The 20,232-nt window shown below is 67.2% G+C and overlaps 3 protein-coding genes and 2 non-coding genes across 6 annotated transcripts; 1 reads left to right on the top strand and 4 right to left on the bottom strand.

The window, feature by feature from the left end:
* Positions 1-3,191: 3,191 nt before the first annotated feature.
* Positions 3,192-5,683, bottom strand: RPS11 (ribosomal protein S11). The gene is made up of 5 exons (XM_040055007.1): positions 5,605-5,683; positions 4,558-4,689; positions 4,263-4,338; positions 3,694-3,823; positions 3,192-3,362 (listed from the first exon to the last, which is right to left on the bottom strand). The coding sequence occupies exons 1-5, from the start codon at positions 5,617-5,619 to the stop codon at positions 3,239-3,241; spliced, it is 477 nt and encodes a 158-aa protein (XP_039910941.1). The 5' UTR covers positions 5,620-5,683; the 3' UTR covers positions 3,192-3,238.
* Positions 3,483-3,572, bottom strand: LOC120749703 (small nucleolar RNA SNORD35). The gene has a single exon (XR_005699753.1). It is a non-coding gene; the product is annotated as a small nucleolar RNA SNORD35 (small nucleolar RNA).
* Positions 4,084-4,168, bottom strand: LOC120749704 (small nucleolar RNA SNORD35). The gene has a single exon (XR_005699754.1). It is a non-coding gene; the product is annotated as a small nucleolar RNA SNORD35 (small nucleolar RNA).
* Positions 5,684-7,076: 1,393 nt separating the features above from the next.
* FHIP1B (FHF complex subunit HOOK interacting protein 1B) lies at positions 7,077-15,535 on the bottom strand. Of its 2 annotated transcripts, XM_040056871.2 has the most exons (14): positions 15,488-15,535; positions 15,103-15,144; positions 13,390-13,655; positions 13,065-13,313; positions 12,289-12,675; positions 11,544-11,702; positions 11,377-11,463; positions 11,100-11,267; positions 10,830-10,909; positions 10,443-10,615; positions 8,889-9,842; positions 8,641-8,819; positions 8,201-8,363; positions 7,078-7,692 (listed from the first exon to the last, which is right to left on the bottom strand). In XM_040056871.2, the coding sequence occupies exons 3-14, from the start codon at positions 13,525-13,527 to the stop codon at positions 7,421-7,423; spliced, it is 3,009 nt and encodes a 1,002-aa protein (XP_039912805.1). In that variant the 5' UTR covers positions 13,528-13,655; positions 15,103-15,144; positions 15,488-15,535; the 3' UTR covers positions 7,078-7,420. The 2 variants fall into 2 exon arrangements, with proteins under 2 accessions (XP_039912804.1, XP_039912805.1); XM_040056870.2 differs by lacking the exons at positions 15,103-15,144; positions 15,488-15,535 and having other exon boundaries at positions 7,077-7,692; positions 11,544-11,654; positions 13,390-13,650.
* Positions 15,079-19,939, top strand: CNGA4 (cyclic nucleotide gated channel subunit alpha 4). Its single transcript, XM_040055286.1, has 7 exons — positions 15,079-15,640; positions 15,988-16,087; positions 16,913-17,026; positions 17,116-17,222; positions 17,721-18,713; positions 18,798-19,168; positions 19,859-19,939. The coding sequence occupies exons 1-7, from the start codon at positions 15,079-15,081 to the stop codon at positions 19,937-19,939; spliced, it is 2,328 nt and encodes a 775-aa protein (XP_039911220.1).
* The last annotated feature ends 293 nt before the right edge of the window (positions 19,940-20,232 follow it).

Raw genomic sequence — 20,232 nt, 5'->3', positions numbered from 1 at the left:
GCCCGGGACAGTGGAAGGTGCCCCTGACCATGGCGGGGCTTGGGACTGGGTGGGCTTTAAGGCCCCCCCCAACTCTTGACAAAGCAGAATTTGGGAGCTCTGCCGTGGAATCACGAGCCCCTTGGATCCACAAATGTCTCTGCATCTGGGAACTTTGGACTGAAAGCAGAGGTGCCATGGTGGCATCGTCCAAAGGTGGCGAATTCTCACTTTGTGGCACGTGTAGGGAGAGTACAAGGAGTGCCTTTGGCAGCTGGAGCAAAAGCAATCAGAATAACTGAGCTGCCTGACAGGGGCATTCGCTCCAAACTTTACCAGCCCTGAAGGAGCTGGACGGGGGATGAGGCTGATGATGTGAACCCTCAATTAACAGAATGGGGGGGGGCGGGGGGTTGTTCCATGCTGGCAAGTCAGGGTTGGCTGAGGACCGTGGCCATGGGACAGCCACCAGCTCCTGGGGCCATGGAAGGCTCTCCTGTGCCAGGCTGAAGCTCTTTGGAGACACAGATCGTGCCAGGCTGGCTCTCCCCTGCCAGGCAGGGCTCCAGGGACATGGATTGTTCCAGGCTAGCATGCCCTGTGCCAGAAAATCCTCCCATCCCCACAGCCCCAAACGCAGCAGCTCCTGCAAAGAAGGAGAAGGACAAAGTGCCCCACTCCTGTCGCAGGAAGGGGTTGGTCCCTCAGCTCTGACACTGAAGTTCCTGTGATCTTTTGGCAGAAGGTAAAACCCAGGAATGTGGGGTCTCCAAGGGGATACAGGCCTCCTCTCGCCACTGCTGGGAGCTGCTTCCCCGAAAAAGCCCAAATCCAGCAGCTCTGGACACGTCATAAGGCTTTAGGAGGGATTAGGAAGGGATTAAGAGAGAAAGCTTTTAACTTGAGCTGTTCCCGTGTCAGTTCTGCAGGTGCAGCAGGAACATCACCAGGACCCACAGCTCCCAGCAGGGTTCAGGGCAGGGGGAACAGAGGCCAGCCCCAGCTCAGACACCCCAATAAAGCCAGTTTGGTGTTAAAAACAGGCTTGTGGGATAACTCACAGGGGAGGCGCATCAGCCAAATAAATCTGCTTAAGGGATTGAAGGAGGAGGACTAACCACTTCGGGATGAAGGCTTGGGATAATCTCCCAAGGAGCAAATAATTGGGCATTAAGGTGTGGAGGATGCAGGCTCCAAGCAGCCTGGGCATTGTCCTGGTTGTGGGGGCTTCCATATGGGAACCGTGGGGGAAAACACCACAACCCTCAGTGCTGCAGGGCTCCCAGGGCTCCCCTGCATCCAACCCCGGCTGCACCTGGGAATGGCACTGGAGATTGGGGAGGTCTCAGTCCCACGCTGGCCCTGCCACAGGTGTCCCAGAGACACCCAGCACCACCAGGGTCCAGCACCACAGGCGCCCTGGGCACGGCAGGAGAGGAGGGACAGGGACAATGAGGATGGGTCAGGAACACGAGACTGCACAGAGCAGCCTGAGCACCGCTCACCTGTCAGGTAAAGGTGTCCCTGGGGTCAGGACTCATTCCCAGCTCCCCCAACGCCACGCCCCAGGGACAAACCAGTGGCATTTGGCACCGGGGAGGGTCAGCCCAGGCCAGCTGAAGGCGGTGTCGGCCGAGGGCACAGGAGCTGCCACAGCCCAGGGCACAGCCCTGTACAGAAATCATCACAAATGGGGTTTTCCCAAGGCCAGCGCTCCCGAACCACCAGCACTGGCAGATGGTGCAGCAGGACCCCACGACCCGTCAGGGAACCGCTGTGACGTCCATGAGGACAGGAGCACTCAGGTAACCCAGGTGCACGGCACTCCTGCTGCCCACAGGTAACCCAGGTGCACGGTGCTCCTGCTGCCCACAGGACAGCAGTGCTCAGGTAATGCAGGGGCATGGCCCTCCTGCTGCCCACAGGTAACCCAGGTGCACGGCACTCCTGCTGCTCACAGGTAACCCAGGTGCACACAACTCCTGCTGCCCACAGCCCCATCCCCGTCCCAGACCGCATGCACTCGGCAACGAGCTGGCCATGGAGCTCGTCCTCTTGTCCCCTGCTGTGGGACACAGGGCTGGTGGCACTTTGGGGTGGGATTCAGGGCTGGATGGCGCACAGGTGCAGCGCTGGGGGATTCAGCTGCCCACACCCAGAACTGGGGCTCGCACAGGCACACGCCAGGGTCCCAAGGGAAGGAATGGCTGATGGATGTGCCCTGTTCGTGTCCCCTTTTCTCCTACACCTGCTCCTGTTCAATGCAACTGGAGGAGCTTCGTGCCCCAGGCAGTGACACTGCCTGAGGCTAAAGCTGGGAAATGTTCCTGAGACCAGGGATTCCTGGGCACAGGGATCCATCCAATGGAACTCAGGCGGTTCCACGCTCCTCAGGAACTGGGAGATGAACCCCAGGACACTCACGGCACCCGCTGGCACTGGACACCAGTAAGATCCTCCCAGCCAACTGGGAACTCTCCCGCTTGTCCCTGGACACCAGGCCCCAGGTCCTCCACTGCTCCCTCATTTCCAGGGCAAACGTGACATTCCCGTGGTTCTGGCAGGACCAGGAATGAAGGTATGGATGCCACCAAGCCCCAAAAGTCTAAATTTACTGGGGATTGTGTGAACTTACCTCAAACACCAAGGTTTATTTCAAGAGTCTGAGTATGAATGGCTACAGCCCAACCCTGGAGCCGCAGCTGCAGCCCACAGCCGAAGGTGTGGGGCTCCCCTGAACAGCCAGAGGCCGTGAAATCATAGAACAGTTTGGACTGAGGGACCTTTGAAGCCCATCCAATTCCACTCCTCTGCATGGGCAGGGACACCTTCCACTGGACCAGGGTGCTTCCAGTCCTGTCCAGCCTGCCCTTGGACACTTCCATGTGAAGGTGACACCACCAGAGCTGGCCCCAGATGCTGCCACCAGTGCTGAACCACTCATTCCTGAGAAGGACCCTCGGGGACACACCTGCCCCTGCCACCACCAGGTGACTCCACATTGTGAAGTCCTAGCACCCAGCACCGCTGCAGTGCCACAGCCCAGAACAAACCAACACCCAACTGGGACACAGCAGGTGACAAGAACCACTGCAGTGTCCCCTTCTGCCTCGTGCCGTGCCCTGTGCTCCCAGCACCACACACCTGAGCCCACAGGTCACCGGCGCCCAGCCCACCCTGCACACAACTCATTTCAGCTCACACACAGGCAGTTCCACTTTCCCAGCATTTATTCCTCCCACGCTTCTCCCCACGGGTGTCAGAACTTCTGGAACTGTTTCTTGGTGCCTGCAGCCTTGGTCACCTTGAGCACGTTGAAGCGCACGGTCTTGCTGAGCGGGCGGCACTCGCCCACCGTGACGATGTCCCCGATCTGCACATCCCTGCGATGACACCTGCGGGTCAGGGGCTCCCCGGGCCGCACCCGTCCCTCAGAACCGCCCAACCTGCCCGCTCCTCCTGCCAGGGAGGGCCAGGCTCCCACAGGAGGCGCCTGGAACCTGCCCCGGGGTTCAGTGTGTGCCGGTGGCATTGTCAGCAGCCCCGCAGCTCGGGGACTCTGCAGACCATCGTGAGTTTGGACATCATAACCCGTGAGTGGGTTCCAGGCAAGGAGGGGCTGTGAACCCTCCCGTGTCCCACCCCGGTGCGCCCTCAGCGGTCTGAGCTCGGCGGCAAGCAGGGGTGAGGGGACGGCCGAAGACATGCACACACCTGAAGCACGGGGACAGGTGCACCGACATGTTCTTGTGGCGCTTCTCAAAGCGGTTGTACTTGCGGATGTAGTGCAGGTAATCGCGGCGGATGACGATGGTGCGCTGCATCTTCATCTTGGTCACCACGCCTGGGCACAGGGGGACAGCACACCTGAGACACGGGGGCCTGGGCGCAGGGAGCGCTGTGGCACCCAGCAGCAGCACGCACCAACTCCAGCAGCTCCTCCTTGTTTACTGGCCCCTGGCTGCCAGGCTGCAGCCTCCCCATTTCTGTTACAAACCCAATGATGGCTCTTTTTTCAAGCCCTCCCAACACACTTCCCAATGCTCCTCACACCACGGGCCCCCATCCCACGCCCTCACCTGCCCTCCAGCGGACCTGGTCCTGTCACCTGCATCAGTAAAGCCGTGAGGCAGTGTCGTCAGGCCCGCGGTGGGCTCAGCAGACCATCGTGAGATTGGCATCATTTGTGGCTCCAGGACCAGGGCAGCATACAGGGACCTCAAGGGGGTTGGTTACCTGCCCCAGATCTCCTGTGGGACTCCTCTGGGGATGTTCCAGCTCACCTGAGAGTATGCGGCCCCGGATGGAGACGTTCCCAGTGAAGGGACACTTTTTGTCGATGTAGGTGCCCTCGATGGCCTGCAGAGACAGGTGGGTGTCAGGTGAGGAGATACAGCTCACGCACCACCAGAGTCCAGAGAACACTGGTACACACGGGAATCGTGGAATGGTTCATGGGGCGAAAAGCCATCAGAGACCTCGAGTCCAAGCAGCACTGCCAAGGCCACCAGTGACCCTGTCCTGAAATGCCACACCCCCAGCAGGACCATCACAGTCCCAAGCCCAGGCCCCCCTCACCTCCTTTGGTGTCTTGAAGCCCAGCCCCACATTGCGGTAGTAGCGAGGCAACTTCTCCTTGCCACCCTCGCCCAGCAGCACCCGCTTCTTATTCTGGAAGATCGTCGGCTGCTTCTGGTAGGCGCGTTCCGTCTGGGGGTGGGACAGGGCGGGGGTCAGCACGGGGCGGAGCCAGGCCCTGGGACCCCCGGCGAAGGACACGGAGCACCGAGAGTGAGCCCAGCCCCGGCCCCGCGGCACCGAGACCCCGCCGCATCTTCCCTGCACGACCCCAGGCACCATCACCTCAGAAGAGGGAGCACCCAGACCCTTTCCCCGCTCCAACCGCGGGACACTGGACCCTCGGCCCTCCTCCGACCCTCGGGGCACCGAGACCCCGCCGCATCTTCCCTGCACGACCCCAGGCACCATCGCCTCAGAAGAGGGAGCACCCAGACCCTTTCCCCGCTCCAACCGCGGGACACTGGACCCTCGGCCCTCCTCCGACCCTCGGGGCACCGAGACCCCGTCCCAAGCTCGGCACCCTCTGCTCCCCTTCCCCAAACCTGTGGGACACCGAGACTCCGCCCCCGCCTTCGTCCCACCTGCCCCGACACACGGGACCCTCCCTACAAGCACTAAATCCGCAGGGCACTGAGGTTTCCACCCCCCCCCAAAACCTCGGAGCACGGGACCCTCTGTCCTCCCCCGAAACCCCGGCGCACCGAGAGCCGCCCAAGTCGCCCCCTCCCCAAAATCCCGGCGAACCGGGACACGCGCCCCCTCCTCACCGGCACCGAGATTCCATCTCCCCATCGCCCCACCGACCCCGGGGAACGGGTCCCTCTCCCGCTCCCACACCCAGATCCCCGACACCAGCCCTCATCCCCCCATGAGGTGCCTAATGGCCCCGCCGCCCCTCCGCGGCCCAGGCCGCCTCCCCCGCGCCCCCCACTACTGCTGCGCCGATATCACTCTCTCAGGGGTGTCGCGGATATATCCGGGGGTGTCGCGGGGATATCCCGGGTGTATCCCGGGTCGGTCCCGCAGGCCCCGCGCAGCACCCACCTGCGTGTCCGCCATCTTGGCGCGCGCGGCCGGAAAGAGGCCGCAGAGCGCGCGGGGCGCGGGTTAACCCGGGGCGGGGCCAGGGGCAGGAAGTGACGTCACCGCGAGGGGCGGGCCGGGGCCGCAGAGCGGGAGCGCGTGAGGCGGTGGGGGTCCGGCGCGGCCCTCAGGGCACCGGCCCGGTCCGCACCCGAGCCCCGCCGCGGCCTCAGCCCAGAGCGCTGAGTGCCACCCCCAGGGACGGGCGCCCCAAACCTCCCTGAGCAGTTCCAAGGCCTGAGCACCCTTTCCATGGCGAAATTCCTGCTGCTGTCCGAGCTGAGCCTCCCCTGGCCCAGGCTGAGGCCGTTCCCTCTGCTCCTGTCCCTGTTCCCTGGGAGCACAGCCCGACCCCCCCGGCTGTCCCCTCCTGTCAAGGGCTTGTGCAGAGCCACAAGGTTCCCCCTGAGCCTCCTTTTCTCCAGGCTCAGCCCTTTCCCAGCTCCCTCAGTCCCTTCCCAGCTCTGTTACCTTCTCTGGACATGCTCCAGCCCCTCAGTGTCCTTCCTGAACTGAGGGATCCAGAACTGGACACAGGATTCGAGGTCTGGCCTCAGCAGTGCCCAGCACAGGGCACACCTTAGCTTTGCTGGCCCCACTGTTTCTGATACAGAAATGACCTCATCTGGGGCAAAAGGTCGAGATGAGTGGGAGTTGGTCACAAATCGATTGACAATTGTGAAAAAGGCTCGTCTGCGGGGTTGCAAGGGCTAAAACTGAAGATAACACAGGCAGCACCCCCAGATTCTAGCCTGAGGGTGGCCCCATGTCCCTTTGCTGGCTGGCTGACGTTCCACACTGCTAGGGAGGAATAGAGATTGGAATACAGCTCACCCCTCTCCTCCACAGAGTATCTGCACTGTGCAGCTGGAGAAAAACTGCTCTGAAGACATTGACTGGAATAAACATGTGAACTACTGGAATGGGAAATCCAGACATTCTCCAGTCACTGTTCCCACAAGTCACAGAGCCAAGGGGTGTTTGGGACAGAGAATGGAGTTCCAAAGGCCCAGAAGGCTCAGTGACCCCTGGAACCCCCGACAGCCCAGGAGATACCACCACTGAGGTTCCATCCCCCTCAGCCTCATCCCATCCCACCTCCATCCTCATCCCGATTTCCATTCTCACCCTCAGTGTGAGGGCCATGAACAGGGTCCTGGGGGTGTCCCAGGCCGGTGATGGACGGGTGATGGCAGCACCAGGGGGCCAGGGCACCCCACACCTGGAAGGACCAATGCTGGCACCTGCTCTGGGAGCTGCCTGCTGTCCCCCAACAGTCTCGCCTTCACTGCACGGCGTGTGGCGGCCCCGCAGGGCTGGGGGAGCAGACACAGGGCGTCTCGGGCCAGCAGCACGGCGCCATCACCGGGCCCCGCAGGAGCGCCCCAGAATCCTGGCCGGCCCCCCCACACCCCGAGGGCTGCACAGATGTGGGGAGGCGATGCCCTCAATCAGACCCTTTATTCCGAAGGGTTTTACACAGCACGGACACACATCCCCTCCCCATGCACGGCCCCCCCAGCCCCGCACCCCGGGGGTTGCATAGAGAGCGGCCGGGTGGGCACCGGGAATGCCCATGGGGCCGAGGGGGGCAGAGCCAGCCCGCCCCACGACCCCGCCCTGCGAGCCCCGGGGGCCCCCAGGGTCCTGCCCTGCTCCCCTGGGGCGCGAGGCAGGGGGCAGCTGCTGGCGTCCAAAGAGCAGCCCGGCCTCGGCCCGGCTGCACCCCAATAAATTAAAAAGGTCCGAGTCCGGGGTTCGAAAGGGGGCCCGGGGGTCACTCCTCGGGGGGCTCGGTGAGGAACGGAGAGGTGACGGCGTGGGCCTGGGCAATGGCGGCCAGCTCCTTGAGGAACTCGCTGAAGATGACGGCGCAGTAGACGGCGTTGCGCACGCGCAGGGCCTCGCCGTGGCGCGCCGGGGGGCCCAGGGGGTGCAGCCCCCCGTCCCGCAGCCCCTGCAGCGCCAGCTGCGCCGCGTGCCGCGCGCGGGTCGGGCTGTTGGCGTGGCGCAGCAGCAGCTCCCCCAGGGACGGCTTCCGGCTGCGGGCTGCGGGCACGCGGAGGGGAGCGGATCAGGGGCGCGGGCCCGGGGGATACGGGGGGCACCCGGGCCCCGGTGCAGCCCCCCGCACGCCCCCCAGCCCTGACCCAGGGGACGGCTCGCAGCTGTGGGCACACAGGGGATGGCATCCTGACCTCTGTGTGGCCCTCAGCTCCGCCGGTCTCCAGCCCTCCTTATCACGCAATGCACCCACCCCCAGGCCCCCTCCCCAGCCCCTGCGTAGAGCCCACAGCCCACCCAGAGTCCCAAAGCAACCCCCAGCCCACCGTGCACAGCAGCCCCTCGTACAACACAGCGTGCAGCCTGCTGTGCAGCCCCCAGCCCCCTGTGCAGCCTCCACCCCCTACACAACACACTATGCAGACCCCAGAGCCTGGGCAACACACAGGGTAGCCCCCAGCTCCTTGCGCAACACAGCGTGCAGCCCCCCACCCCATGTGCCATCCCCAGCCCCCCAGCAGCCCCCAGCCCCTTTCCAAGGCCATGTCCTCACCCAGGGTGTCAGTGCGCCGCAGGGCAGGGACAGCCCCGGGCCCCTCGGCCCAGTCCAGCCGCCCCCGGGCAATCAGGTACTTCTTGGCCTTGAAGAGCAGGGCTGGGAAATCCTCTTGACTGGCAGCAAAGCTCTCGATCTTGTTCTTCACCGAGCCCAGCACCTGCAGGACCGCAGGATGGGGGGTCCCCTCGGGAACAGGGGTCCCCAGAGGAACAGGAGTCCCCATCAGATGGGGTGTTCCCTTGAGCACAGGGTACCCCATCAGCAATGGGGGGGTATCAGCAGTACCAGGGCATCCACAGGGGGTTATGGCCACGCGCCAGTGGCACTTAGGGACACGGGGCAGGGGTGGGCTGGGCAGCACAGGACAAACTCGCTGAGCTTTTCCAACGCCTTCCCATGACTCCATGACGGCAGGGGTTCCCCGGGGGCCGTACCTGGAGCAGAGACTTGACACTGGGCTGGAAGACCATGTTGGTGTTGAGCAGGAAGGAGCGGAGCAGAGGCTGGGGGTAGCAGGCCAGCTGGGCCACCAGCCCCGTCAGCAGGAAGTTGACATAGAGTGAGTTGTGGGGCATGTTCTCCAGCTTCCCAAACAGCACCGACACGAAGGGACCTGGAGACACGGGCAGGTCAGACAGGGCCCCGTAGGGAGCTGGGCCCCTCCCTGTGCCCCCGTGCCCACCTGTGAAGGGCTGGCTGGGGGGCGGCCCCACCGCCCGCGGTGGGCTGGCCACCACCTGCGCCAGGGGGTCTGGGGGCCGGGGCGGCGCCCGTCCGGCGCCCGCGTCGCCCTCGGGCAGCGTGGCGAAGCTGGCAAAGGCCTCCTCCTCCTCGTGGGACAAGGGCGGCTCAGGGGGTTCCGCGGAGGTGGCTGGGGCCCCCCCCACGGCCCCGTTCTGCATCTCGGCCTCAATCTCACGCAGCTCCTCCGTGAAGGTCTCGATGGAGACGCCAGCACCGGGGGGCTCGGCAGGCACACGGGCCAGCAGCTCCTCCAACAGCGAGTCCACCGAGGGCAGAGGCTCCCAGCCAGGGGGCTGCGCCCCAGGGGCCCCGTTCGGAGCACCCCTGCCACCCTCCCCTTCGCTCTGGGGGCTCCTACGGACCTTCTTCACCACCACATCCCCCTCCGGCCGCCCCGGCTCGGCAGTCCCGTGTGCCCCGTTCACCAGCGTCCCCGCATCCCGAGGGTCGGGGCCAGGCCCCCCGGCGCTGGGCTCGTCACCCCCGAGGGGTCCCCCCGGCGCCTCCCGCGCCCCCTCCTCGGGCAGACCCCGCTTCTTAGTCCGTGGCGTGGGGGGCCCCGGGGGCCTCCCCGGGGGGCTGTCGGGGTCGGGCGCGGGGCCGGGGGCGCGGGGGTCCTCGCCGTCGTAGGGGGCCGACCAGACGCGGCAGGCCCAGGCGCAGCGGTCGATGCTGCGCCGCGCGTCCCGCAGGTATTCCAGGTAGTTCCTGTCCAGCTCGGCCACCTCGTCGCGGGGGCCGGGCCGGGGGGGGCTGCCCGCGGGGGGCCCGGGGGAGCGGGGCGCGGCGGCCTCGGCGGGGCCCACGCCGGCCTGGCGCATGAAGAAGGAGAGGCGGGACGGAGTGGAGGGCTTCGGCGCCGGGGGAGCGTCTGCGCCGGGGCTGCCAGGGCCTGCAGGGACAACGATCGGGGCTCAGCACCCGGCCCGTGCCGGAGCCGAGGGGACGGAGGGACAGGCTCAGCACCGAGCTGCGATGGGAACCGCGTCCCAGCGGCTGCAGGGACGGCACAGGGGAGCCCGGTGCCAGGACAGGGCTCAGGTATGCCGGGATAGCATGGCAAGGGGGACTGTGCCAAGATGGGGTGGGGATGGGGCTCGAGTTGCCACAGGAATGGCATCAGGGGCTCAGCGCTGAGCTGGGACAGGGTCCAAGGGGACAGCGAGGCAGAGCTCAGCAATGGGACAGGATGGGGCCAGGGTATGAGGGGGCCGTAGGGACGGCACAGCTGGGACTCATCAACAAGTTGGAGCAGGGGCGGGTTACAAGCGGCCATGGAGACCCCAGGAGAGGGCTCCCCATCAAGCCAGGAGGGGCACAGGGCCTAAGGAGCCACAGGGACAGCATGGGACAGCTCAGTGAAGGGACTCTGAGGGGCTGCAGGGATGCTGGGAGAGGGCTCAGTGTGGTCCAAGGGCCCAGGGCGATAGTGGGGTGGGGCTCAGCTCCAAGCTGGGGTGCGCAGGGGCTCTGAGGGACGGCAGTGGCATACCCCTGGCCCGGGATGGGGGCTCCTCGTCCCGGTCACGGGGCAGCGGGGGGCTCTCGGGCCGGCAGCAGCGCGGGATGAGCGACAGGAACTTGGCCGCTGTCTTCCCGTAGATGTCCAGGTCCCGCACCGCCCGCTTCTGGCTCAGCATCACGTGGCTGCAGGGCAGCAGGTACCTGGGGGCAGGGTGGCACAGGGCAGCTGCAGGGCAGACACAGGGATGCTGCACAGGACCCCAGCCCCTTCAAATGCGGCAAACAATGCGGCTGCCTCACATGCACGTGCCCACCCGGGAGCACCTCCGCAGGCCCGTCCCAGAGGAGCCCCCAGAGCGGGCCAGCAGCAGGTGACCCCCGGGCCCCCTCAACACCCCACACCAGCCCCTGTTACCTAAGCACCAGCTGCAGCATCACATCCTCGCAGTTGAGGCTGAGCAGGGTCCGGAAGAGGCTCAGGGACACCATGCACAGCTGGGGACAGCGTGGGGCGTCAGAGGGCAGCGGAGCAGGCGGGGGGCAGCGCCACCCAGCCCACGGCAGGACAGGGGAAAGGGAATGGGATGGGACAAGGATGGGGGTACCGGGGATGGGATAAAGGTGAGGATGGGGACGTCGGGGATAGGGATGGTGACGTGGGGGGCCGGGGGGCCACGGGGCTCACCCGGGAGTTGCTGTTGATGCGGCCCACCAGCGTGTCCAGGATGGTCATATTGTCGTGCCGGTGCAGGAGCACGAAGCGCAGGAAGGTTTTCAGCAGCGCTGTCTCACTGACGCTGCGCAGGAACAGGTCCAGGTACGCCGTGCTCGCGATCATCTCCTCCACCGAGGTCTGCAGGAGGGGCGCGTGGAGCCGAGCGCCACGGGGCCCTGCCCACCCGCAGGGGCGGAGGTACAGGCAGGAGACCCCCACCCCACACCTGCTGCCAGGGGACCCTCACCTTGTGCAGCGCCGGCCCCATGACAGGCACAAGGAACCCGTTGTGGACGTAATCCACCAACTGCTTCTGCACCAGTGGGTGGGCGACCTGAGGGGCGGCAGGGGGGTCAGGCAGCCACCTATGCGGCTGGGAGCCCCTCACAGATCCTTCCAGCCCCTCAGCCCCACCTGGATGACAGCATTGCAGAACTCAAGAGAGTTCATGAAGAGAACGAGGGAGGAGACGCCGATCCAGTCCTCCCGCCGCAGGAAGTGCCAGTCATCTCCTCGCACCTCGATCTTGCGGGGCAGGGAGGAGTACAGGGCGCTCAGGCCCGTGGCCAGCACCTGGGAACACATGTACTCGGCTGCCCTGCAGCCCCTCGGGCCTCTGGCTGCTCCACCCAACCGGCCTTCCCCAGACCCTGGGAACCTGCCCCCCAGGAACCTTCCCCACTTCAGCAACCTGCCCCCCAGGAACCTGCCCCACTCCAGCAACCTGCCCCCCAGGAACCTGCCCCACTCTAGCACTCCAGGCAGGGCAGTTGTGCTGGGCCCTGCATCCACCACGGACCCCAGGGGTGGCTCCCTCATCCCCAGCCCAGCGCTGGGTCCTCCATCATCTCCGAGCCTCCCACCACCACCATGTCCTCCCACCATCTCCGAGCACCATCCCCAAGCCCCTCATCGCCAGGCTCTCCATCATCTCCAGGACACTCTGTCACCTCCGAGCCCCCCATCACTTGTGAATCTTACATCATCCCTCATCATCTCCCAGCCTTCTCTCCCAAAGCTCTCCGTCATCTGCAAGCTCTCCATCGCCCAGCTTCCATCATTCCCAAGTCTCCCATAATCTCCACCCCTGCTCCCCACTATCCCCAGGCCAGGGAGGGGGACGCTGCCCCGAGCAGGGGCACGCTGCAGGGGTTCGTACCGGGCAGAAGTAGGAGTTGTCGGTGATGGACTGGGCCACGGCGCGGTTGCTGGCCGACATGGCCATGATGAGCAGCAGCGCGTCGCGCGCCTGCTGGCCCCGCGCGCCCTCGTGGTGGATGAAGGGGATGAGGAGCGAGAAGATGATGAGGTTGGCGGGGCCCTGGTCCGTGTGGCTGTGGAAGAAGAGCTCCAGGATGGCCGGCTCGCGGGCCACGGAGACGCAGAGCTGGTTGAGCAGCAGGACCAGGCTGTTCTCGAGCGGGGCCGAGGCGGGCTCGGCACAGACGCTAAGCAGGCGCAGCAGCGGCGTCAGCACCGGCTTGTGCCGCAGCAGGGGCTGCCGGGCCTGGCTGATCAGCATCTCATACAGCTTCAGCTGCTCCACCTGGCAACAAGGACAGGCTGGGAGAGGTACAGAGACCGCCCGGTCCAGCTGTTCCTCCAGCACAACCCAGCCCACTGAACCATGTCCCCAGGCGCCACATCCACATGATTGTGACATTCCCCCAGGGCTGGGGATTCCAGCACTGCCCTGGGCCATCTCTGACAAAGCTGGACAGCTCTCCCCATGAGGAGTTTCCTCCAGCATCACAGAGATTTCAGGATGGCTCGAGCGGTCTCAACCCCAATCCAACCTGAACGTGCCCTAGGGCAGCACCCTACCCTTGGCCTGGCTGACCCTCGACCCACCGCCTTCACCCCTTGGATCCAGCCTGTCCCAACACCCCCACAAACCCCCACCGTTGCAGACCCCTCTGCTCCCCTCACTCAGACCTTCCTCTCCTCGGTAAAGTCGCCCTGCAGATGCCAGCACAGGAGCCTCTCCAGCAGGTTCTCAGCAGCCACAAACTCCAAGATGGGCCCACAGGCCATGTCCCCGTCCCCCTGTGACCTGTCCTTGTCCCCGTCCCCCCAGGGCCGGTCCTCAGCCAGCAGGTTCAGCATCTGGTAGGTGTTGTTGCGGACGGCGCTGAGGTCATCGGGGGCCGGTTTGCTCCCGCGCCGCTCCAGGATCCGCAGCACCTGTGGGAGGGGGCTTGGCACTGGGGGCTGGGGGCTGGAGGCCTGGGGGAGCCTCACCGCGCCCCACCCCGCTCACCTGTGCCCAGTGGTTCTTGAAGACCATGAGGCAGGTCTCGGGGTCGGCGGTGACGGGGGGCTGCAGGCTGGCGCTGCGGGGGGCTCGCTGCCCGCCCGCCCGTGGGGTCAGCTTGCTCAGCCAGCTCATCCTCTCCATGGGCACTGGGTCACGGACAGCACCGGGGCACCCCAGCCAGCCTGGATGGAGCCTGGCACCACCGCGGGGGCACAGCGGAGCGGGCGGGACGCCGGGGTCCTTCCTCCATGCTGCTGCCAGCGGCCGGGCTGCAGGGAGAGGGGCCGTCAGAGACCCCCGGCCCAACCTCGCGTCCAGCAGCGGGGAGCGAGGCAGAAGGGAAAGCAGGAGGGAAGAAAGTCAGAAGGAAAGGAAGGCAATCGAGAGGAAGGGCAGGCAGGAGAGACAGAGCAGCGGGAACTGGGCCGGGCAAGCGTGCTGGAGCAGTGGTGGCTGGAGGACTCTGGATTCCAGCCCTGCTCACACCCAGTACTGGACTTTAAACCGGGAACCAGCCCAGCATGGGTGTGGGGAGTACCCGGCAGCCCGCAGGGATAGCGGGACAGCTGGGACAGCTGCCCACCCCCGTGCTCAGCAGCACCCACGGCCGGTGCAGCGCAGCAGCGCTGACAGGATATTTATAGGGCCGTGTGCCCTAGCACCACCGCTGCCTCTGCAGGCGCCAGCACAGGACTGAGCACTAAGAGGCCCCAGAGCCGGCAGCACCCGTGTGCCTGGGGACAAAGAGACACCGCAGGGGCCGCCCAGTCCCCCACCAGCACATGGGAAGGGCAATGGCTTTGAATGGGGCTTGGGGAAGTGAAAGTGCCATTAAAGACACCCCAAACCACAGGGGCCGGAATGGAAAGTGGCTGAAGCTGGGGCAGTGGGACACAGCACAGGCAGGGCCTGTCTATTTATACCTGGCACAGCCCATCCCACCCACAGCCAGCGCTCATGTGGCTGCTAAAGTTAGACCCATCAAATGCTGGGGCAGTGCCAGCTCTGGGACCTCAGCAGGAACACTGAGGCAAAGGCCACGGTGTGGCACACCGGGGTGTCCCTAGTGCAGGGACCTATGTGACACGCAGTCAGAGCCATGCTCTGGGACAGGGACACCAGCTGTCACCACCTCTGTCCTGGTATCAATGGCCTCTCACCCCAGCCGGGCTGTGCCCGCCACATGCCAAAGAACCCAGCCCCTGGGGCACAGCACCGGGCCGTGGCACCCCACCAGTGGCACCGGGATGGGCTGCGGTAGGGGAGCAGCCTCTGCCCGGGCAGCAAGCAGCCACAGCACTGGGGGGTAATCAGGTGCCACCAGGCCAGCGAAAGAGACACTGCAGGCAGGGACACCGAGGGCACAGGATGACAGCCAGGGGCCACCAGGGCAGGGACAGGGACACCGGGGCACAGCCACCATGGGCAGAGGACGGCACCCGGGGCCAGGAGGATGCGGCTGATGAGCACCGGCCCCTCCGATGCACCCAGGAAACGGAGCGGGGGGTCACCGAGGGGTGGTCAGGGGGCTGGCCGGTATACGCCAGTGGTCCGGGTGAGGAGCGGGGCTGTCACAGCCCCGGGCGCGGTCCCCCAGCCCGCGGACGGTGCTGCTCACGCTCCCGGAGCCGTGGAGACACCGGGACCGGGACGCCCTCAGCCTCCGGGGTCACGCGTAACCGGGACCCTGCGATGCCCCGGGGCCGGGCCGCCTACCTGGGTCAAGGTCGCGGCGGTCCCGTCCCGTCAGCGCCGCACCTGCGGAGGGCACAGGAGGCGTCGGGCGCGGGGCCGGGAACCCCCCGGGACCCCGCGGGCCTCAGCGGGACTGGGCCCCTCGCCCCGCGACACTGCGGCCCGCTCGGGCCCGTCCCCGCCGCGGCCCCCTCACCCTCGACACCGCCCGGGCCGGTCCGGTCCCTCCGGCCCCGCGCGGCCAAGGGCGGGCGGCGGCCCGGACACCCCGGCACGGCGGCAGAAGGGCGGCTGGACCCGCCCCGAGGCTCGCCCCGCTCCCCGCGTGCCCCGCTCCCGGCGTCCCCATTCCCGGTGTTCCGGCGCCCCCCGGCCCCTCCCGGTCCGCGCCGGTGCCGCCGCTCACCGCCCGCCCCCGCCACGGGCCCCGCGCTCCCGACGCCATCTTCCCGCCGCGCCCGACGCACCGCGCGCGCTGGACACGCCCACCGCGGCCCGGGACACGCCTACACGCCTCGATGGGCGGGGCCCCCCGGGAAAGCCCGAGAGCTCATTGGCTGTACCGTGAGTGGGGCGGGGCCGGAGCGCGTGGGAACCGGGAGTCGGGAGCAGGGACATACGGTACCGGGACACGCCGGCACCGGGACACCCCGGAACTGGGTCACACCGGCACCGGGACACCCCGGAACTGGGTCACACCGGCAGCGGGTCACACCGGCACCGGGACACCCCGGAACTGGGTCACACCGGCACCGGGACACCCCGGAATTGGGTCACGCCGGCAGCGGGTCACACCGGCACCGGAACACCCCGGCACCCCGTACTCTGTACGAGCACCCCCTGGAGCGGGGCATCCCCAGAAACCGGGAACCTCTCTGAGCCCGTCACCGGTAACCCGCTACCCAGGTGCTGGGAATCTCGGCACTGAGAACCCCAGTACGGGCACCACCCGTAACGGGCCACCTCGCTGTACTGGGACACCCCGAACTGTGCACCCCAGTACCGGGTAACCTGGTACTAGGACCCCCTGCACAGGATAACTCCTGCACACTGCATTTTCTGGAACTGAGCACCTCGGAATCGGGCTCCCCGGTGCCGGGACCCCCCAAAACCCGTCTCCCGAGCACCCTAGAAACGGGCCTTCCCCGGCTCTGGGCACCCTTGTGCCAGATAACCTTGTACTGGGTGCCGCTGTGCCAGGTAACCCCGTACCCAGCACGGCTCTGGCAGGTGGAGCCGGTACCGGGAACCGCCACCGCCTCTGCACGGGGCGCTGGCGCTGCCTGGCACCGTCTGTGGTTACTGAGATTAACCTGGGCCCCTGCACACCTGGCCAGGTTCCGTGCCCCAGCGTGCCCGGTGCACCCGGCACAGCGGCTGCCGCAGCCCAGGTGTCCCAGGGGCCGGTGGCTGCCTGGGGACCGCACGTTGCCAGGACACGCCCAGTGTCGCAGGAGTGTCCCCTAGAGGATCCACGCCTGGCACCGGGGCAGGCGGCAGCACCTGCCAGGTGCTCAGGAGCACGGGACCCCCGGCTAGCGGGGACGCGCAGGATCCCCGCTGTGAGGGATGCGGACCCTCGGGTCCCTCCTGTCCCGCCGCTGGGCTCGGCTCCAGCCCTGCAGCACCTCTGGACCCACGGCCACAGCCAGAACCGGCACCGGACACGGCATGGGGTGAGCAGAGCACGGCCGCCTCCGGGGGTCGGGGGTAGGGGCACTGCAGGGGCTTCCTCAGCCCCACAGGTGCCGGGGGGGCTGGCTGAGCCTTAGAGCCACCGGCAGCCCAAATGTGGGGCTGGAGTGACCCCGGGTCCCTATGCGCCCCCCAGCCGCACTGCCACCCCCCGGAACTGGACCCTGGACCCCGCCGGGGACTGGCACTACAGGTGGATCAGCCTCATGGTGCTGCCCATCCTTTACAACTGGGTCGTCCTCATCCTCAGGTGCCCGGCGGTAGGGTCGGGTGGGGGTGTGGGTGTGGCATGTCCTGGCCCCATCCCAGCAATGCCTCGTGATGCCACTTGTACCCCAGGTGCTGCTTCCCCGAGGTGCAGGAGGCACACACGGGGCTGTGGCAGGCCCTGGACAGGCTCAGCGATGCCCTGTACCTGCTGGACATCGCCGTGCACTGCCACACAGGTACGGACATGCAGACACACAGGTACAGACACACAGACACACACGGACACACAGGTATGGACACAGACACACACAGGTGTGGACACACAGACACACAGGTGTGGACACACACAGACACACAGAGACACACGTATGTACAGACTCAGAGGTGTGTTCATACACTCACAGACACACAGGTGTACACACACACACACACACACACACACACACGGTACAGCCACCACCCAGCCCCACACAGAGGATGTCTGGATGGGTGGTCTTGAGTCTCAGCACCCACCACTCCCCCCCTCAGCCCCATGGCAGCCCAGGGAACCACCAATGACATCCCATGGGGTGCCCATCCAGGGTTCCTGTCCCCCGGGTCCTCCCTGTGCCCCGCACTGGGCACACACCCGCTCTCCACTGTGAGCCCTCTCCCATCACAGGGAGGTCCTGAGCAGCCCGTGCCCCTCGGCCCTGGCTGCCTGCAGTGCCATGGTTCCCTGGCTGCCCACCCAGGTTTCCTAGAGGACGGGATCCTGGTGCGGGACGTCGGCCGGACGCGGCGGCGCTATCTGTGCTCCTGGACCTTTCCCTGGGACGTGGCGGCTGTGCTGCCCACCGAGCTGCTCTGTCTGCTCCCAGGGGTCCCAAGGGTCCCAGGGGTGCCGGCGGCACGTGCCAACCGCTGCCTACGGGCGCCGCGACTCTTCGAGGCCTTTGACCGGCGCGAGACACGCACGGGATGGCCCAACGCGTTCCGCGTGGCCAAGCTGATGCTGTACCTGCTGCTGGGCATCCACTGGCACGGCTGCCTCTACTTCGCGCTGTCGGCTCGCCTGGGGCTGGGCGACGACCCCTGGGTCTGCCCCAGCTTCCCCCGACCGCTGCGCCGCTACCTGCACAGCTTCTACTTCTCCACGCTGGTCCTGGCCACGGTGGGCGACACGCCGACGCCGCAGCGCGAGGAGGAGTTCCTCTTCCTCACCGCCGGCTTCCTCCTGGCCGTGCTGGGCTTTGCCACCATCACCGGCAGCATCAGCACCGTCATCGTCGACCTCAGCACGGCCGCCTCCGCCTTCTACCCCGACGCGGGCCCGGTGCGGCGGTACCTGCGGGCGCGGGGCGTGGGCGGGCGGCTGCAGGGGCGCGTGGAGCGCTGGCACCGGCACCTGCGGGCGCAGCGCAAGCTGCCGGCCGAGCGGGACGCGCTGCGGCACCTGCCGCGGGGGCTGCGGGCCGAGGTGGCCGCCGGCGTGCACATGGCGGCCCTGCGGCGCGTCGGGCTGTTCCGCAGCTGGGAGCAGGGCGTGCTGCGGCAGCTGGTGCTGCGCCTGCGACCGCAGGTCTTCGGCCCCGGCGAGTTCGTGTGCCGGCGCGGGGACGTGGGCCGCGAGATGTACTTCATCCGCGAGGGCCGCCTGGCCGTGGTGGCCGAGGACGGTGTCACGCGGCTGGCCGTGTTGGGCGAGGGGCTCTACTTCGGGGAGATCAGCCTCATCAACATCAAGGGTGGGCTCCGCTCCGCGCCCTGGTGCTGCCCCACGGCCGCCTTGGGCTCGCGTCCCCGTGGGCTCACGGCCCCCCGCCCCACAGGCAACGCGGCAGGGAACCGGCGCACGGCCAACATCCTGAGCATCGGGTACTCGGACCTATTCTGCCTGGGCAAGGAGGACCTGGCGGAGGTGCTGGCCGAGTTCCCCTGCGCCCGTGCCGCCATGGAGGCCAAGGGCCGGGAGCTGCTGCTGCGCATGGGCCAGCTCAACACCGGAGCGGAGGCGGCGGCGCTGGCGGCCGAGGCCGAGGCGGAGCGGCGCCTGCAGGGGCTGGAGGTGGCCCTGGAGGGGCTCCAGACGCAGGCAGCCCGACTGCTGGCGCAGCTGGAGGCCGGCGCCCTGCGCATGGCCCTGCGCGTCCAGCGCCTCGAGGGACGGGCACTCCTGCGGCAGCAGCGACGGGACAGAGCGGTGTGGAGAGAGGGGGCGGCAGGAACGGCCTCACCGCAGCGGCCTGACAGGACACAGGGTCCTGCTGAGGGACGGGGCCCCCCCAGAGTGCGGCGTTCAACCCAGGCACACCAAGGTGTCCTCAGGCCGTATGGTCCCCTCAGGGAAGGGGGTCCCTCCACGGTGCGGGGTGACCCCGGGGCACAGGGTCCTGCCCGGGAACCAGGGTCTGCAGGAGGCCGGGGTCCCGCCGGGGTGCAGGACCCCTCTAAGGCACAGGGTCTTCACAGAGCACAGAGTCCCCATAGGGGGCAAGGTCCTCCCAAAGCACGTGGCACCCCCATGGCACAGGGTCCCCGCAGGGCACAGGGCCACGTTGGGGCACGAGGTCCTAGTGGCACCTATGGTCCCAGGGGGGCAGAGGCTCCCCTCAAGGCACAAGGTGCCCCCACGGTGCGAGGTCCCCTCAGGGCACAGAGGCAGATCGGGGTACGAGGTCCCGGTGGCACGCATGGTCCCAGCGGGGCACAGGCTCTCCCCAGGGCACAGCGTCCCTCTGGGTCACAGAGCTCCAGAGGGGCGCATCTCTCGGGGCCTCGGGGGCTCGGGGTCCCACGAGGGGTGGGGGAGCCGCGGGATTAGTTCCGCGGTGCTGAGGGGTGACCGGGAGGGGACAGGGCAGAGACCGCTGTTGTCGGGTGACTCCGACAGCGGCTGCCGCGGGACGGGGACCGGGACGGGGAAGGAGCCGGGGCGGGGACGGGTCGGGGTCATGGAGTTTCGGAGCCGTGAGCAGCTCGGGACCCCCGGCTCCGCCGGGCCGTCCCGGGGCAGCCGCAGCGACACGGTGACAGACACCGCGGTGGCGGCAGTCGCCGTCGCCCGGTGCCTCAAGAGCACTCCCGGCGAGCCCATCCAAGCTGCCCGAGCCGCCCAGGACTCCGGCTGCAGCCCCGTGCTCCCCGAGCCCCGCTCCCGCTGCTCTCCGTGGCTCCGCCCGTCCCCCCTCCGTCACCGCCTTCCCCGCGCCCCCCAGCACCCCCCGGGCTCCCCCCGCCGCCGCCGCCGCCCCCCGCCCGGTGCCC

The sequence above is a fragment of the Hirundo rustica genome, chromosome 2 (genome assembly GCF_015227805.2).
Source record: "Hirundo rustica isolate bHirRus1 chromosome 2, bHirRus1.pri.v3, whole genome shotgun sequence".
In the NCBI taxonomy this organism is placed as follows: Eukaryota; Metazoa; Chordata; class Aves; order Passeriformes; family Hirundinidae; genus Hirundo; species Hirundo rustica.
The sequence above is the reverse complement of the archived record's forward strand: the minus strand, read 5'-3'. Positions and strand labels throughout refer to the sequence as shown.